The sequence below is a fragment of the Anguilla anguilla genome, chromosome 17, assembly GCF_013347855.1.
Source record: "Anguilla anguilla isolate fAngAng1 chromosome 17, fAngAng1.pri, whole genome shotgun sequence".
Taxonomy (NCBI): domain Eukaryota; kingdom Metazoa; phylum Chordata; class Actinopteri; order Anguilliformes; family Anguillidae; genus Anguilla; species Anguilla anguilla.
In genome coordinates this window covers 7,202,817-7,215,797 of record NC_049217.1, presented here as the reverse complement: position 1 = coordinate 7,215,797, position 12,981 = coordinate 7,202,817, and the positions used below count along the sequence as shown (strand labels likewise).

General features: G+C 46.9%; 1 protein-coding gene across 1 annotated transcript; it reads left to right on the top strand.

The window, feature by feature from the left end:
• The first annotated feature begins 876 nt into the window (after window positions 1-876).
• On the top strand, window positions 877-12,082 carry rabep2 (rabaptin, RAB GTPase binding effector protein 2). The gene is made up of 13 exons (XM_035399015.1): window positions 877-1,186; window positions 1,549-1,710; window positions 2,398-2,492; window positions 4,126-4,518; window positions 4,824-4,919; window positions 4,999-5,097; window positions 5,450-5,566; window positions 5,753-5,831; window positions 6,507-6,518; window positions 6,624-6,679; window positions 6,914-7,012; window positions 7,410-7,526; window positions 8,367-12,082. The coding sequence occupies exons 1-13, from the start codon at window positions 1,138-1,140 to the stop codon at window positions 8,469-8,471; spliced, it is 1,479 nt and encodes a 492-aa protein (XP_035254906.1). The 5' UTR covers window positions 877-1,137; the 3' UTR covers window positions 8,472-12,082.
• The last annotated feature ends 899 nt before the right edge of the window (window positions 12,083-12,981 follow it).

Genomic DNA, 12,981 nt, shown 5'->3' with positions numbered 1-12,981 from the left:
GTTAACCTTTGTAGCTGAGAAACCAACTTGTTCCCCATGGCGTCGGCTTTCCAACAATACAAAACATGATTGCACTGTATTATGGAGAACCTAGGTCCATCCGTCCAATTGGATGTTTTGCTGCTGAGAACCGTCTCTTTATCACACTTGCTGGCTCCCCATCAGCACAGTAAACAGTCTGTTTTCTTTTGGGGTCTGATAAGAGGCAGACTTCTGTGAACTGCCCTTCAGTGTCAGCAACAAGGGGGGAAGCTTTAAAAAAAAAAAATTCCTATTACCAAAGGGATGTCTGAGCAAAGAGGTTTTCATGTTGCCACACAAATAAACTCTGGGTTGAAATTCATAAATGATTATGCATTTGATACCAAAATGCAACCTTTTTCATGTTAATGATCTTAAATTCTCATTATGCAAATCCTAATAACCCTGATGTCAACTTTCTGATCAACGTTGTTATTCTTTTGGCCAAAATGTATGTTCATAAATAGAATTGGGGTGTGAGTTGAAGTTACTACTGTTGTTTTGTTCCATTAAGATCAAACAGTTCTGTGTATAACTGAATTTAGTTAATTATAGAAATACAAAATTTTTAAAAATATTATGTTGGATAATATTGCGTAGGCTTAGAAGGTTACTAAAATGTCAAATGAGCCGCTTATTTAAATAACTAACACGAGATGTATGCAACGAAAATGAAAGTTTAAAACCTGAAACACATATCCTTCTTCCGACCTCTGCTACAAACAGATATGTAAATCGGTCTGTAATCTACGCAGTACGTGCATTTTACTAATCTCATTATCGTTTATAGCTCTCAACCAATCGCCAAATAGGAGATTTTCTAGCAGCGTATGAAAGTATGGGTACGTTGGATTTTCATTCAGGGAAGAGGGACCGTTCTCTACGTAGATCTCTTCCAAAGGTTGAGAGTTCAGGAAGGATAATTACGTAATTTCCGTAGGCTGACACCGGGGAAAGTAGTTTCCTGAACTTTTTAAAAGAAAGATTTACTAATCAAATAAGTAGTGTATAATTGCTGTCTTTTCCACCCCTTTTTTCTTGGATCTTGAAACGGATGAATGTGAAGAAGAAGATATAAATTCGTTAAGGCGGACAACAAATGAATGTTTTTGAAACATGGAGCAGATAGACACGCAAGCAACTCAAAATGCTTCAGAAGAAACAGGTAAAATAACATTTAAAATCAATTTTATCCAATGACAACTTTGGAAAGATATATTCTGGATGTATGCTTGCTTATTCTCGTTGTTTTACTGCGCTTTGCTTTCGAAATGTTATCCCGTTGTCATTCGTAAATCAAGAAGTGAAAGAGAGAGTCATCAAAATGTAGGATATTTAGTTAACGTTAGCTAAAACAGTCTAGTTGCGATCATTACTTATGTCTGGTTAAAACCCACAGTTCCATTAGTATGGTATCGATTTCAAATAAAAAACCATCCCTTATGTCTTAAATGCATATATTTGCGTTCAATTTGTATTGTGTTTACTTAGGACTCTTCAGCGATTAATCTTGTTTTTCGCCCGCAGAGGCAGTCGCCAGCCTGCAGGCCCAGCTAGCCGATTGCCGAGCACAGTTGGAGCACTGGCAGGGCGTGGCGACAATATGCGAGATGAGCAAACGGGAGGAACTCGGGGAGTTACAGAAGCAATGCGATCAAGAGATCCAGTCGCTGCAGGAAGCTTTGAGAGGTGCGTGGCAGGGTGGCCTCCTATAAACAGGATTCAGGCGTGAGGGGAGTGGTACATTTTAAAGCCGGAGCTGAACTTCCTCTGGTGCAGTCGGGAATACGCCCCTCTAGCACACTTCCCATGTCACACTGAACACAGTCCAGTGTTCAGTGTTCCCCCATGAGCTGTACCGCCCTGTAACTGGCTACATGGCTCCAGCTGATCCCTATCACATATAACACAACATAAACCTCTCACTTCTGTTTAGTGTACACACCTTACATTTTTGTTATAAACTCTCCCTCCATACACCACTGTGTACACCTCTGTCTCCCTGAAGCCTGTCTTTCTTTTACATCAGTGTTGAAAAATATCAGTTGATACATTAATTTCTGATCTTACAGGAACACCTGTATTCCTTGAATTATGTTGTTTGTCTGCCTGTTTTATTGTCATTGCTCATGACATTATTGATAATGTCTGTTGTTTGATATAAACTGCGCAGTTCTCACACGTTTCTCATAAATCTGCATTGCATTATTGAATTTCTACACCTCGTGTTAATTCCTGTATCTCTCACACGCATGCAGGATTATTCGGCCTCCCTGTTTGTAGTCTCTGCAGTGTGCTACCATGCCTGGCCCTTATCTGCAGCGCACTGTGCCTCTGCACCTCCAGGCCGCTCACTGTTTGCTCTCCCTCCCTCAGCGACCGCGTCTCAGTACGAAGGGAGGATTTCAATGCTGCAGTCTGAGCGCGCTCAGTGGAGGAGGGGCGGAGCCAGCACACCCATCGACTGCAAGGTCTGTCCAAGCCTTTAGGAATTTCAGTCTTCCGGTTTCTCCTTCCTCCTCTACGTGTGTGGACTCTCTCTTCTCTGGGTTACTCTCTGGAGTAGTGCTAATACGAATGCGCTACCGCCTGCAGACAGTGCAATGTACACCCTCTTGGTGTACTGCAGTCAGTCGATGGTTACATGACATTACAGCCATGTATACTGCGACTTATCCAGTGTGACTTACGCAACTTTTGCATTGTTACATAGTATTGATTTTTATGCTTAAAATACGTTCTACTTTTATACTTATTTTTATATGTTAGGCGGCAGTGTAGTGTAATGGTAAGGAGCTGGTCTTGTAACCTAAAGGTTACAAGTTTGATACCTAGGTAGGACACTGCCATTGTACCCTTGAGCAAAGTACTTAACCTGCATTGCTTCAGTTTAAATCCAGCTGTATAAATGGATGCAATGCAAAAACTATGTAAAAAGTTGTGTAAGTCGCTCTGGATAAGAGCGTCTGCTAAATGCCTGTAATGTAATGCACTGAAGCAGTTCAGGTCCCTTTCTCAAGGGTAGAGCGGCAGTGTCCTAGCTGGGAATCGAACCTGAAACCTTCAGGTGTCTCTTTAAAAAATCCCATTGTCAGAATGCAGCTTTACAGAGAGCCGGTCCAGACCCACACAAGAGTGCACCCAGGGCAGCAGTGGCAAGGAAAAACTCCCTGACTAGTAACAGGAAGATACCATTAGCAGAACCTGACTCAGAGGGGGGAGCCTATCTGCCACTGGCTGGCACTGGTTAATTGGAAAAGGGCTGTTTACACAATGCATGCATAACAAACAGAAAAATGACGGTACATAAATGTCAGTGACAACGAGTAATTGAAGCGGGGCAAGGATGACCGTATTCATGACGAGAGACGAGTTGGAAGGTGAACGGGTGGAGCTGTCGGGCAGTGGACGGGCGCGGAGCTGGAGCTGGCCCCGCTGCGTCTGGAGGAGGGTGCTCAGCCGGTGTTTATGGCTACTGCTCCAGGTCGCTGCCCCAAAGCAAGGGGAAAAAAGAGCGGGGAAAAAAAGTATGATCATTAGGCAGCTCAGAATGTAGGAGAAATAGAGGTGCCTGTGTGCAATCAGGAAAAACGAGACGGAGAATCAATCTATGGCATCGCAGCTGGAGGAACAAAGGTGAAGGGCCAACAGTCATGAGGTGCAGCCCTGAGACAGTCACCACCACACCGTGACTGGCTCCTCTTACCACTGAGACTCCATGCACGATCTGGTAACAGCAGCTCCGGCTAGCAGACACTCTATGGTTTATATCAGCCACTCATAGGACTGGCTAGAAAAGTAAGTTGTTAGCCTAGATGTAAATATAGAGTGCTTGCACCCCAAAAACGAACATGCAAATTATTCAGTAGGAAACGAGCATGACAGGAAAAGCCTGTACCATGTATGGTACTTTAAGCTACTGTAGGAATAACAAGGCGTCCTGCTCCCTTGAGCAGAGCATTCGTGGGGGATTATGGGAAGAAAGGAGATCTTTCCGGTTCAAAGGCTAGCATGTAAAGTTTATGTTAAGCTTTAAAATGTGAGTCACCCTTTTCTCCTTCCCTCCCTTTTCTCTCTCTCCCTGCCTCATTCTGTTGCTCACAGGGCCGCTCGCCGAAGGGGAGGAGTGACGGAGACCCCGCCCTGAAGGAGGGGCCCCGGGGAGGGGGGCAGACGGACAGGGAGGCGGGCGGAGCGGGGGAGGGGCCTGACGGCGAGCCCGGCGAGCTGGAGGCGCGGGGGGAGGGGCTGGACGGCGAGGGGGCGGAGAGCGAGGGCGGGAGCCTGCTGGTGGAGGGCTACTTCTCGCAGCACTGCGACACCTCCTCGCTCTCCTCCTTCTCCCTGGACACGCCCTCGCTGCCCCGCCGCCCGCCCCCCCAGGAGGACACCGCCTCGCTCCTCTCCACGGGGACGCTGGTGCCCGAGGCCATCTACCTGCCCCCGCCCGGGCACCGGCTGATCACCCACTCCGACTGGGACGCCCTGCACGCACAGGTAGCGTTCCTCCGACCGCGCCGTGGCAGCAGTGTAGTATAATGGGTACGGAGTTGGTCTCGTAGCTTAGTCCTCATTAGGCTAGCTTTATTCTTGTTTGGACAGGGCTTGAAAATGAAATACGGCTGCCTGCTTTGCACGTGCTCAGATGGGTGCATGCTCTGCACGTGCTTAGACGGGTCTCTGCTCTGCACATGCTCAGATGGCTGCCTGTTCTGCACATGCTCAGGTGGCTGCCTGTCCTGCTCATGCTCAGATGGGTCTCTGCTCTGCACGTGCTCAGATGGGTCTCCGCTCTGTTTCAGGTGTCTGAGCTGCAGGGAGAGTTGGCCCGTCTGAGAGAGGAGAGGGCAGACCTGGAGAAAGAACTGGCCTCCTACACTGCCGACACCCAGAGACAGGTCCGTACGGACCACTTATCCTTCCATTTCACTCCCTCCTTCCCTCCGTCTCCCTCACCCCATCTCTTCTCTCACACAGGTCTCAGTCCTACAGTCTCAGGTTCAGACCTCAGAGGCCCTGCTTCAGGATCTGCAGCAGTCCCTCAGCCAATCACAGAACACCGTGCAGAGCCGGCTGGTGAGTGATAGCTTGCTGATCCAATCCTGGAGTAGGCTGGACGGAACAATGGAAAGGATGTCCTGTGTCTTTGATCTTAAGAGTCGGGAAAGGGTTTGTGCCAACTCTATGGGTGCCCCGCCCATATGCTCTGAAGTAGCGCCCTGTCCCCCTCTCTCTCCTGTCTTTCCTCTCTTCCTCCCTCCATCCATCCATTTCACTGAGCTAAAGTGCTCCCTGATTGAATAAGTTAAGTTTCTCTCCACGCTCTGTGGATCAGGGGAAGGTAGGGAAGAGGTGTGGTTAAAGTGTTCGGGGTGTGGTCAAATGTGTAAGAGGCAGGGTCTGTATTTTGACTCCTGCCCCTCTCCAGGCCGAGCTCTCTCTCTCCCAGAAGAAGATGTGCACTGAGCTATCCAGGCTGAGAGGAGGAGACAAGCAGGAAGAGGGAGAGGAAGACCCCCTGGCATTCCTCAGCCCAAATCTGCAGGTATACTGCCCCCTGTGTGTGTGTGTGTGTGTGAGCGTGTGGGCGTGTGTGTGTGCATGTGTTTGTGTGTGAGTGTGATTGGCCATTCCAAACTGGGGAGAAACAGTGGAAAAAGCAAGAATAAATAAAGGACTGAGACATAGACACAGTTGCATGCATCAGATTATTCTTCTATTGTGTCTGTAGGGGGCGCACTGTGAGGAGAGGCTGCGGATTGAGATCGTCAACTTGAAGGAGCAGCTGGAGACACGGACGGAGGAGAGCGGTCTGTCTGTCTGTCTGTCTGCTACTGTAGTGCTCTGTCAGTGGTGCTGTAATATAGGGCTGTCAGTGCTGCTGTAATGTAGGGCTGTCAGTGCTGCTGTAATGTAGAGCTCTGTCTGTGCTGCTGTAATGTAGAGCTCTGTCAGTGCTGCTGTAATGTAGAGCTCTGGCAGTGCTGCTGTAATGTAGTGCTCTGTCAGTGCTGCTGTAATGTAGGGCTGTCAGTTCTGCTGTAATATAGGGCTGTCAGTGCTGCTGTAATGTAGAGCTCTGTCAGTGCTGCTGTAATGTAGAGCTCTGTCAGTGCTGCTGTAATGTAGGGCTCTGTCAGTGCTGCTGTAATGTAGGGCTGTCAGTTCTGCTGTAATGTAGGGCTCTGTCAGTGCTGCTGTAATGTAGGGCTCTGTCAGTGCTGCTGTAATGTAGAGCTCTGTCAGTGCTGCTGTAATGTAGAGCTCTGTCAGTGCTTCTATAATGTAGAGCTCTGTCAGTTACAATAAGCCAGTATTATTCCCTTTTGCACATGGTGGCTGATATTTGTTTTCACCGGAAAATCGGCAACCAATTAAGATCAAAGTAACTAGGTGAGGTAGCTGAGGAATCAACTGCTTTAACCTGCTAGAATCTAACAACCTGTTTCTCTTCCTTTTGGTTTCCTACACCTCCCCAACCACAGAGGTTTTGGAGGGTAAGTCTAAAGATATTAATAAAATGAAATGATAAAATAATTAAATTTATAAAACTTTCGTATGAGAATTCTGACCTAATGAAATTCTGACCTCTGACCGTTTAGTTCAGCTGTCCAGTCTGAAGACAGAGACGGACCGCATACAGAGCCACAACGAGAAGGTATTCAAACCCCTTTGTGTTCAACATTGTGTGCGATTAACAGGAAGGTTCAATACGGGTGAAACCAGCTCGGTGCTTGTGTCTGTGTCTCGACTTGCTGTTTCTGTTGAGTTCAGAATTGACCGTGCGCCTGCGCTTGTATGTGCACGCGCATGTTTGTTTATACAGGTGTTTTAGGAATGTGTGCGTTCTGTACCTCGCGTGAATTCTCCCTCTCTCTCTCGTTCCTTACAGCTGCAAAACGAGTTGCAGGCCTGTCGCACTGAACTCGCGGGCCTGCGGGTGGCGATGTCTCACCTGCACCAAGACTGTAAGGCGCAGAGCAATGAGAAGGTTGGTTTACTGTGCTCGTCCGCAGGAGTGTTATTCTAATTCACTCTGGTCAGTATCAACTGCTGAATGGCAGTACAGTTAAGTACAGTACAGTCCATGTCAGAGTGAATTATCCCTTTTTTAAATCTTTCTTTCAGAGCCACAGTAAAAGGATGCGTTTTTCAGTAGTAATGAGAGAAGGTTTCCTGAAAAGTAGGAGGAGCTTTCATATGTTAACAGTGACAGTTTGTTGTGCTGTTTCGATGAAAATTTTCAATTGGTTCAAACAAGCGATTGACAGATAATGATTGTCAGGTCCTTAATGGGCTCGTGAAACCCCTTCCGTAGGGGCAGTGTTTGGGTATTTAAATGACCTGCCCCCCCCCCCCCCGTCCCACTCTCTCGGCCCCTCCCACAGTCCGCCCTGCAGCAGCAGTGCCTGGAGCTGCGCAGTCAGGTCATCAGTCTGCGCAGTCAGGTGGACACCAGCCAGGCCGTGCAGAGGGACTTCGTGCAGCTGTCGCAGTCGCTGCAGGTACGTGGGGGCACCCCGCACCTCCTTTACAGGGGGCTGTTTCACGTACCCCAATTCACCCAAAATCTACACCCGAATCCAGCCTTTTAGCCTGAGTATTGGCCTGCTGTGACACACATGGCTATAATGTGACACTGCTGTCGTTGCTGTGATGCCCGCCTCTTTCATGCTACACACGTACCTCCATCCAGCACTTATTGTGCCTTGTAGCGTCTGCCAAATGCCTGTAATGTAATGTAATGTAATGTATCATTCTCTTGATTTTGTTGCTTGTAATGCCTCCTAGTTTGACTTAGCATAGGTTAGGTCAGAGTAATGTTCACTGTGTGAACTGGACTTTAATGTGTTCATAGGTATGAATAACTGTTACATAATGAGTATTGTACCTTATCGGACCTGTGTTTTGTAGTTGTTCCAATGACCTTTGATATGCACTTACTGTACGTCGCTTTGGACGGAGTGTAGCACAGTGGGTAAGGAACTGGGCTTGTAACCGAAAGGTCGCAGGTTCGATTCCCGGATAGGGCACTGCCGTTGTACCCTTGAGCAAGGTACTTAACCGAAATTGCTTCAGTATATATCCAGCTGTATAAATGGATACAATGTAAAATGCTGTGTAAAAGTTGTGTAAGTCGCTCTGGATAAGAGCGTCTGCTAAATGCCTGTAATGTAATGTAATGTAATGTAATGTAATGTAATGGATGAAAGCGTCTGCCAAATAAATGTAACGTAATGATGCAGTGGCGCGACGTACCCGTGTGTTAACGCGGCGTCGGGCTCCTGTCTCACCCGTCTCCTCTGCGCGGTCTCTCTCCGGCGCTGTTCCGGTCTCTCCCTCAGGTGAAGCTGGAGTTGATCCGCCAGGCCGAGTCCATGGCTCAAGTGAAGGAGATCCTCGGGGAGGGGCTGACCGGCGACGTCACAGAGCCCGCGGAAACGACGTGAGCCAGTCGGGAGGCGAGTCTCCCGACCATCGCCGAAGGACATTTTTTTTTAACGCGGCGAAAGGGATTCCGTTTCATCCGCGAAACGGACAGACTGCGACGAGAACCAATTTTCGTTATTATTCTTAGCTTGAGTCTAAAAGTTCGTAACGATGAAGTATAACACTGACCACTGCTAGAGCTTTCATTTTGCTTCATGTTATCCGTGGACAAAGACATGTTTAAAATGTCTTTTATGGGCATTTAGGACCTATCCACTCTATGCAACCAAGTTTGACAAATCTCTTACAAATGTTGTAACAGAACATTGGCATTACTGTTCAATGGCTGCTGCCACAAATCCTGGGTTTGTCTCTCACCTAGAACACTTGATATAGAAATTAAACCATAATGCTTCACCGCGAAGCAAGCCTAATAAATTACGAAGCAGGAATTTTATGTTACAGAAGGAAGTACATCCCAGCACTCAAGGGAGCAGAATTCTATGCAAGCAAACATTTGTTAGCATCAAGCTAACAAGTGTTATGTGCCTGGATTCAGACATCAGCCAGCTAGCATGTTAGCTTTGTTAGCTTTTCAGTGTTAGCATTCATGGATTTTTTGTCTGTGAATTTTCCTCTTTTCCATTTTGTCAGTTTATCCATGTTTATCCAAAGCCAATTTGGCTTGTCAACTGGACTAAGTTACCTGCTAAGTGCAATAATTAACTGTTGAGGATTCTATAGATATTCAGAACTTTTCACCAGCATAGTTAAAATGGTTGAAAACCACCCCAATAGAATCTCAGTTTTGTAAGTCTGAACACATACTATGCTATACCATTCCTGTTTGAACCCATTTAGTGGGCCTTAGTGACCAAATGTTCTCTCACACTGGAATGCGCTCAGGTTATTTCATAAGGATAAGGAGAAATGTACTATAATGCCCCATTTGGACCCATGGATACATGGGTCCAAATGTACATTCTGCTATTGGGTGATAGTCAAAGACCTGTGATCTAAAGAATCGGCTCTCCAAAAAACAGAGGGGTTCAACCGTACCCTGCAGAGCCTCTCCTTCTGTGCATTACGTTTAGTGAAGGTGGAGCATCGTACCTCTATAGAGCAGGACGTCCCAAGCTGTGGGCCAAGGATGGGGGGGTTGGGGGGGTTGTTGAGGGTCGGGCGAATCAAAACTAAGGTGCTGTCTATCATACACATTCCATTGACTTTCACATCTCAGATTTGTACACTGCACTAGTTTCAGAGCACAGGTGTCCAAGTCCAGTCCTAGAAGGTCACAGTGTCCGTCAGCTGGTGTTCAGTGTGTGCCTCTGAGCAGAGGCGATAGATTTAAGACGGGGGACTGGCTAAGAGTCCGCACACTTTGCTCTCAAGGTTTTAATTGGCTGCTGATTGAAAGGACACCACAGAGAAACCCGCAGACACTCCGGCCGTCCAGGACTGGAGTTTAATGACACAGAGCGCGTTCGCTCGTGGGTTGTGGTTCTAAAATATTTGGCTACCTCTTCTGTCTGCAGAGAGGTGAACTGGGAGGAGAGCAGTGCATTGTGGGAGCGGTTTTGTTGAGGGGAAACCCTAAGACGAGGCCCCTCGTGTGGGCTGTGTCCGCTCCAAGCCGCCAAACCGCCGACCCCAGCCCCCGGAGGCGCGCTGTCTGGGCTCCAGGGCCCTTCTCTCCCGCCCCCTGAGCTCCGTGGCCCCCGTCCCAGGCCGCAGATCCGGTTCCCCGGGCGACGAGGCTCCCTGCCACGTGGCACGGAGTGGTGCTCTTGAGGAACCGATCGTTTTATCCGCGGCCGCTAAGCAGGGCTAAATTTATCGGGTTCTCGAGGTGAAGACAGGGCCGCTCCATCTGAAACCGTCCCTGGGGCGGGGGTGGGGGCAAGGGGCAGGTGGCTCGGGGGGGGGGTGGGGGTTGTCACCGCTCCCGGCCACCGCCTTCTTACCCAAACGCTGCTGGCGACTGAAAATACCGGGCAGCTGCTGCCGCGGGACCAGGCCCGCGCGGTTGGGTTGCGCGGTTGGGTCATTGTCAATATTCTACCGTTCTCTTCGTTTTAAATACGGAAGACCCGCGCCCTTCTCCCATTCGCGGTTTTTTGTGTATCGGCATCGGAAAGCTCCCATTTTTTTTCAGAGGTTATCTGTACTAGTTTTGTTTGTCGTTAACCGTGTAATTAATATGTGTGTTTATGGCATTATTACACTGAATGGCAGGGTCTCCTGCAACGGTGGCCGTGAAGATGCTGATTGGGTCGCTGCCCTGTGACATCATCGAAGCCATTCCATTTCTGGAGGAAGTGGCTGAGTAATCATTGCTGCTCTCTAATATGATCTCATAGCTTAACTTACACTGGGTCTGTTACTTCTGGCACACACACAGCTGTATTAGAGTTACACCTAAAGTACACTCCCTGTGGGTCCCACTGTTGTTTTCTGGGGCCAATTCTGATTTACTGGATTAAATATAGGAGAGATTAAATAAAATTATAACATTGTTTTCTTTTTGATTAAGCTGCTGTTTGTGCATCTATAAGACTGAGCTACAGGACCACTGTTGATAGTAAAACAGTTCCCTGTCCTTACTCCTTTAGCCTGTCCAGACCGTGGAAGTATGGCATTATGTTTCTCGTACCGCAAACACAAGACCATGTCTGTTTCTGAACGAGGTTTGTTCAGGGCCTGAACGCACTTTGACCTCAACCCTCTGGCCTTGCTGCGGTCGATACTACAGAAACCTGCCCCGGTTCCCCTCCTGCCACAGTGACCAGGCCCTGTATTCATAAAGCATCTCAGAGTAGACCCGCTGATCTAGGATCAGTTCTGCCTTTTAGCTCATAACGGGTGAGGTCAGGATACGGTCAGCAGAAAACTGATCCTAGATCAGTGCTTTGTGAATACAGGCCCCAGCCTGAGCTTCCAGTGCGCTGTGCTTACAGTAACAGAGGGGCTCTGGTGCAGCTCTGGTGAGGTCAACCACTGTCAGAACATCTCGGCTTGAAGTCAGGTCTTGGATAACACGCCTCAACGTAGACTGTATACGACTAAAAGATATTCTACTTGCACTACCTGCAGCACTGATTTTATGACTCGGTTTTGCGTAATGAGCGGCTGGAACCACGCTGGCTCCACTAAAACTGAGGAAGACTGAGACCCAGCACTCCATACCTTACCATGGGATATTATCTCAGGAATACTGGAGGGGATTTTTTTATTTTTTTTTTATTTTTTACAGTTTTCAGTGTGGTTTGGTTCTGCTGCCACACTGGGGGATTTAAGCTGATCAATAGGAATGAAAAGCCTTTTTTCGGTTAAAAAATGATCCGCCTCCATCTGGAGTAGAAGGAGATGGACTCGGATGAACGGGAAAATAAACCCCAGGTGATTCTGGAGGGAAAGGAGCTGCAGGCAGCGGTGATTTCTGTGCAGTTCCACCTGTATTTTCAAGGTGAAATGATTATCGGTGGTTCAAGTGCATTCGTTACAGAAAACAGAAGTGCTATATATACGTTTCTTTCATTGTGATTGATTCAGGGTGGAAAAGCTAAAAGAAATGTGAGTCTGGCGTGTGTTACAAGTGTACATTAAAAATATTTACGTTTGTTGAAAACTGTTGTTTTTTTGTGAACTTTTAGTTTCACGAATTTCTGAGAGTATAGCTGCAAGCTGTAATGAAGGGGTCCAAGCAAACCCCTAACAGGGGAAAAAAAGCAACAGTACAGTACTGTGTAAGACTGAAGAGCTACTGTAATGGTGTATAACAGTATTCAAATATTCAAAATCATTCCTAATGCATCAGCTGTAGCCCACGGCTTATGTAAAATGTCGCCACATTTCATGATTTTGACATACTGTCAGGATTTTATTAGCACTTCCCAAACTGATAAAAGAAGGAAAAATATTGGAGTGCCTGGGGGGAACCTGAAAGAGTGAATATAACAGGACATAACATTTCAGATTATTTAACCCTCTCCTTACCACTCACTGAGTTAAATTAATTTTGGCAGTATAGCAAGACGGCTTGCAAAATAGAGAAGCAACACATACCTGTACTTCCCCATACAGAGCTACTAAGTAGCTACATTACTAAGAAAGCGTTTCCAAGATTGGCCTTTCCTATTAGGGAAATATTTTAACCAAATAGTTCACGTATTAGGAATAGTTTACACTATTTATTTCTTTATTTATTGTCAGGTATAGTTTAGCATTCATTATTTTCTGGAGTATTATCTTTCGATGATAGTTTAGCAGTAATGCAAATTGATAATGTCAAAATAATGCAACAATGTGAATTCATGTTAATGAATCAAAGCATGAAAATGACCACATATGGAAAGTAAGTTATCCTCCATAATAAAAATGCAGAGTTTGCTGAGTTTTTGCCAGTCCCTGTAGATTTTATAGCCATTTGGTCCAACGCTAGCAGATAATGGTGGCACCATTAACTGGCTGTCGTTTTGTATTTTTATTGAATTTCTGTTTTCTTATGCCATTTATGGACAAAAATGG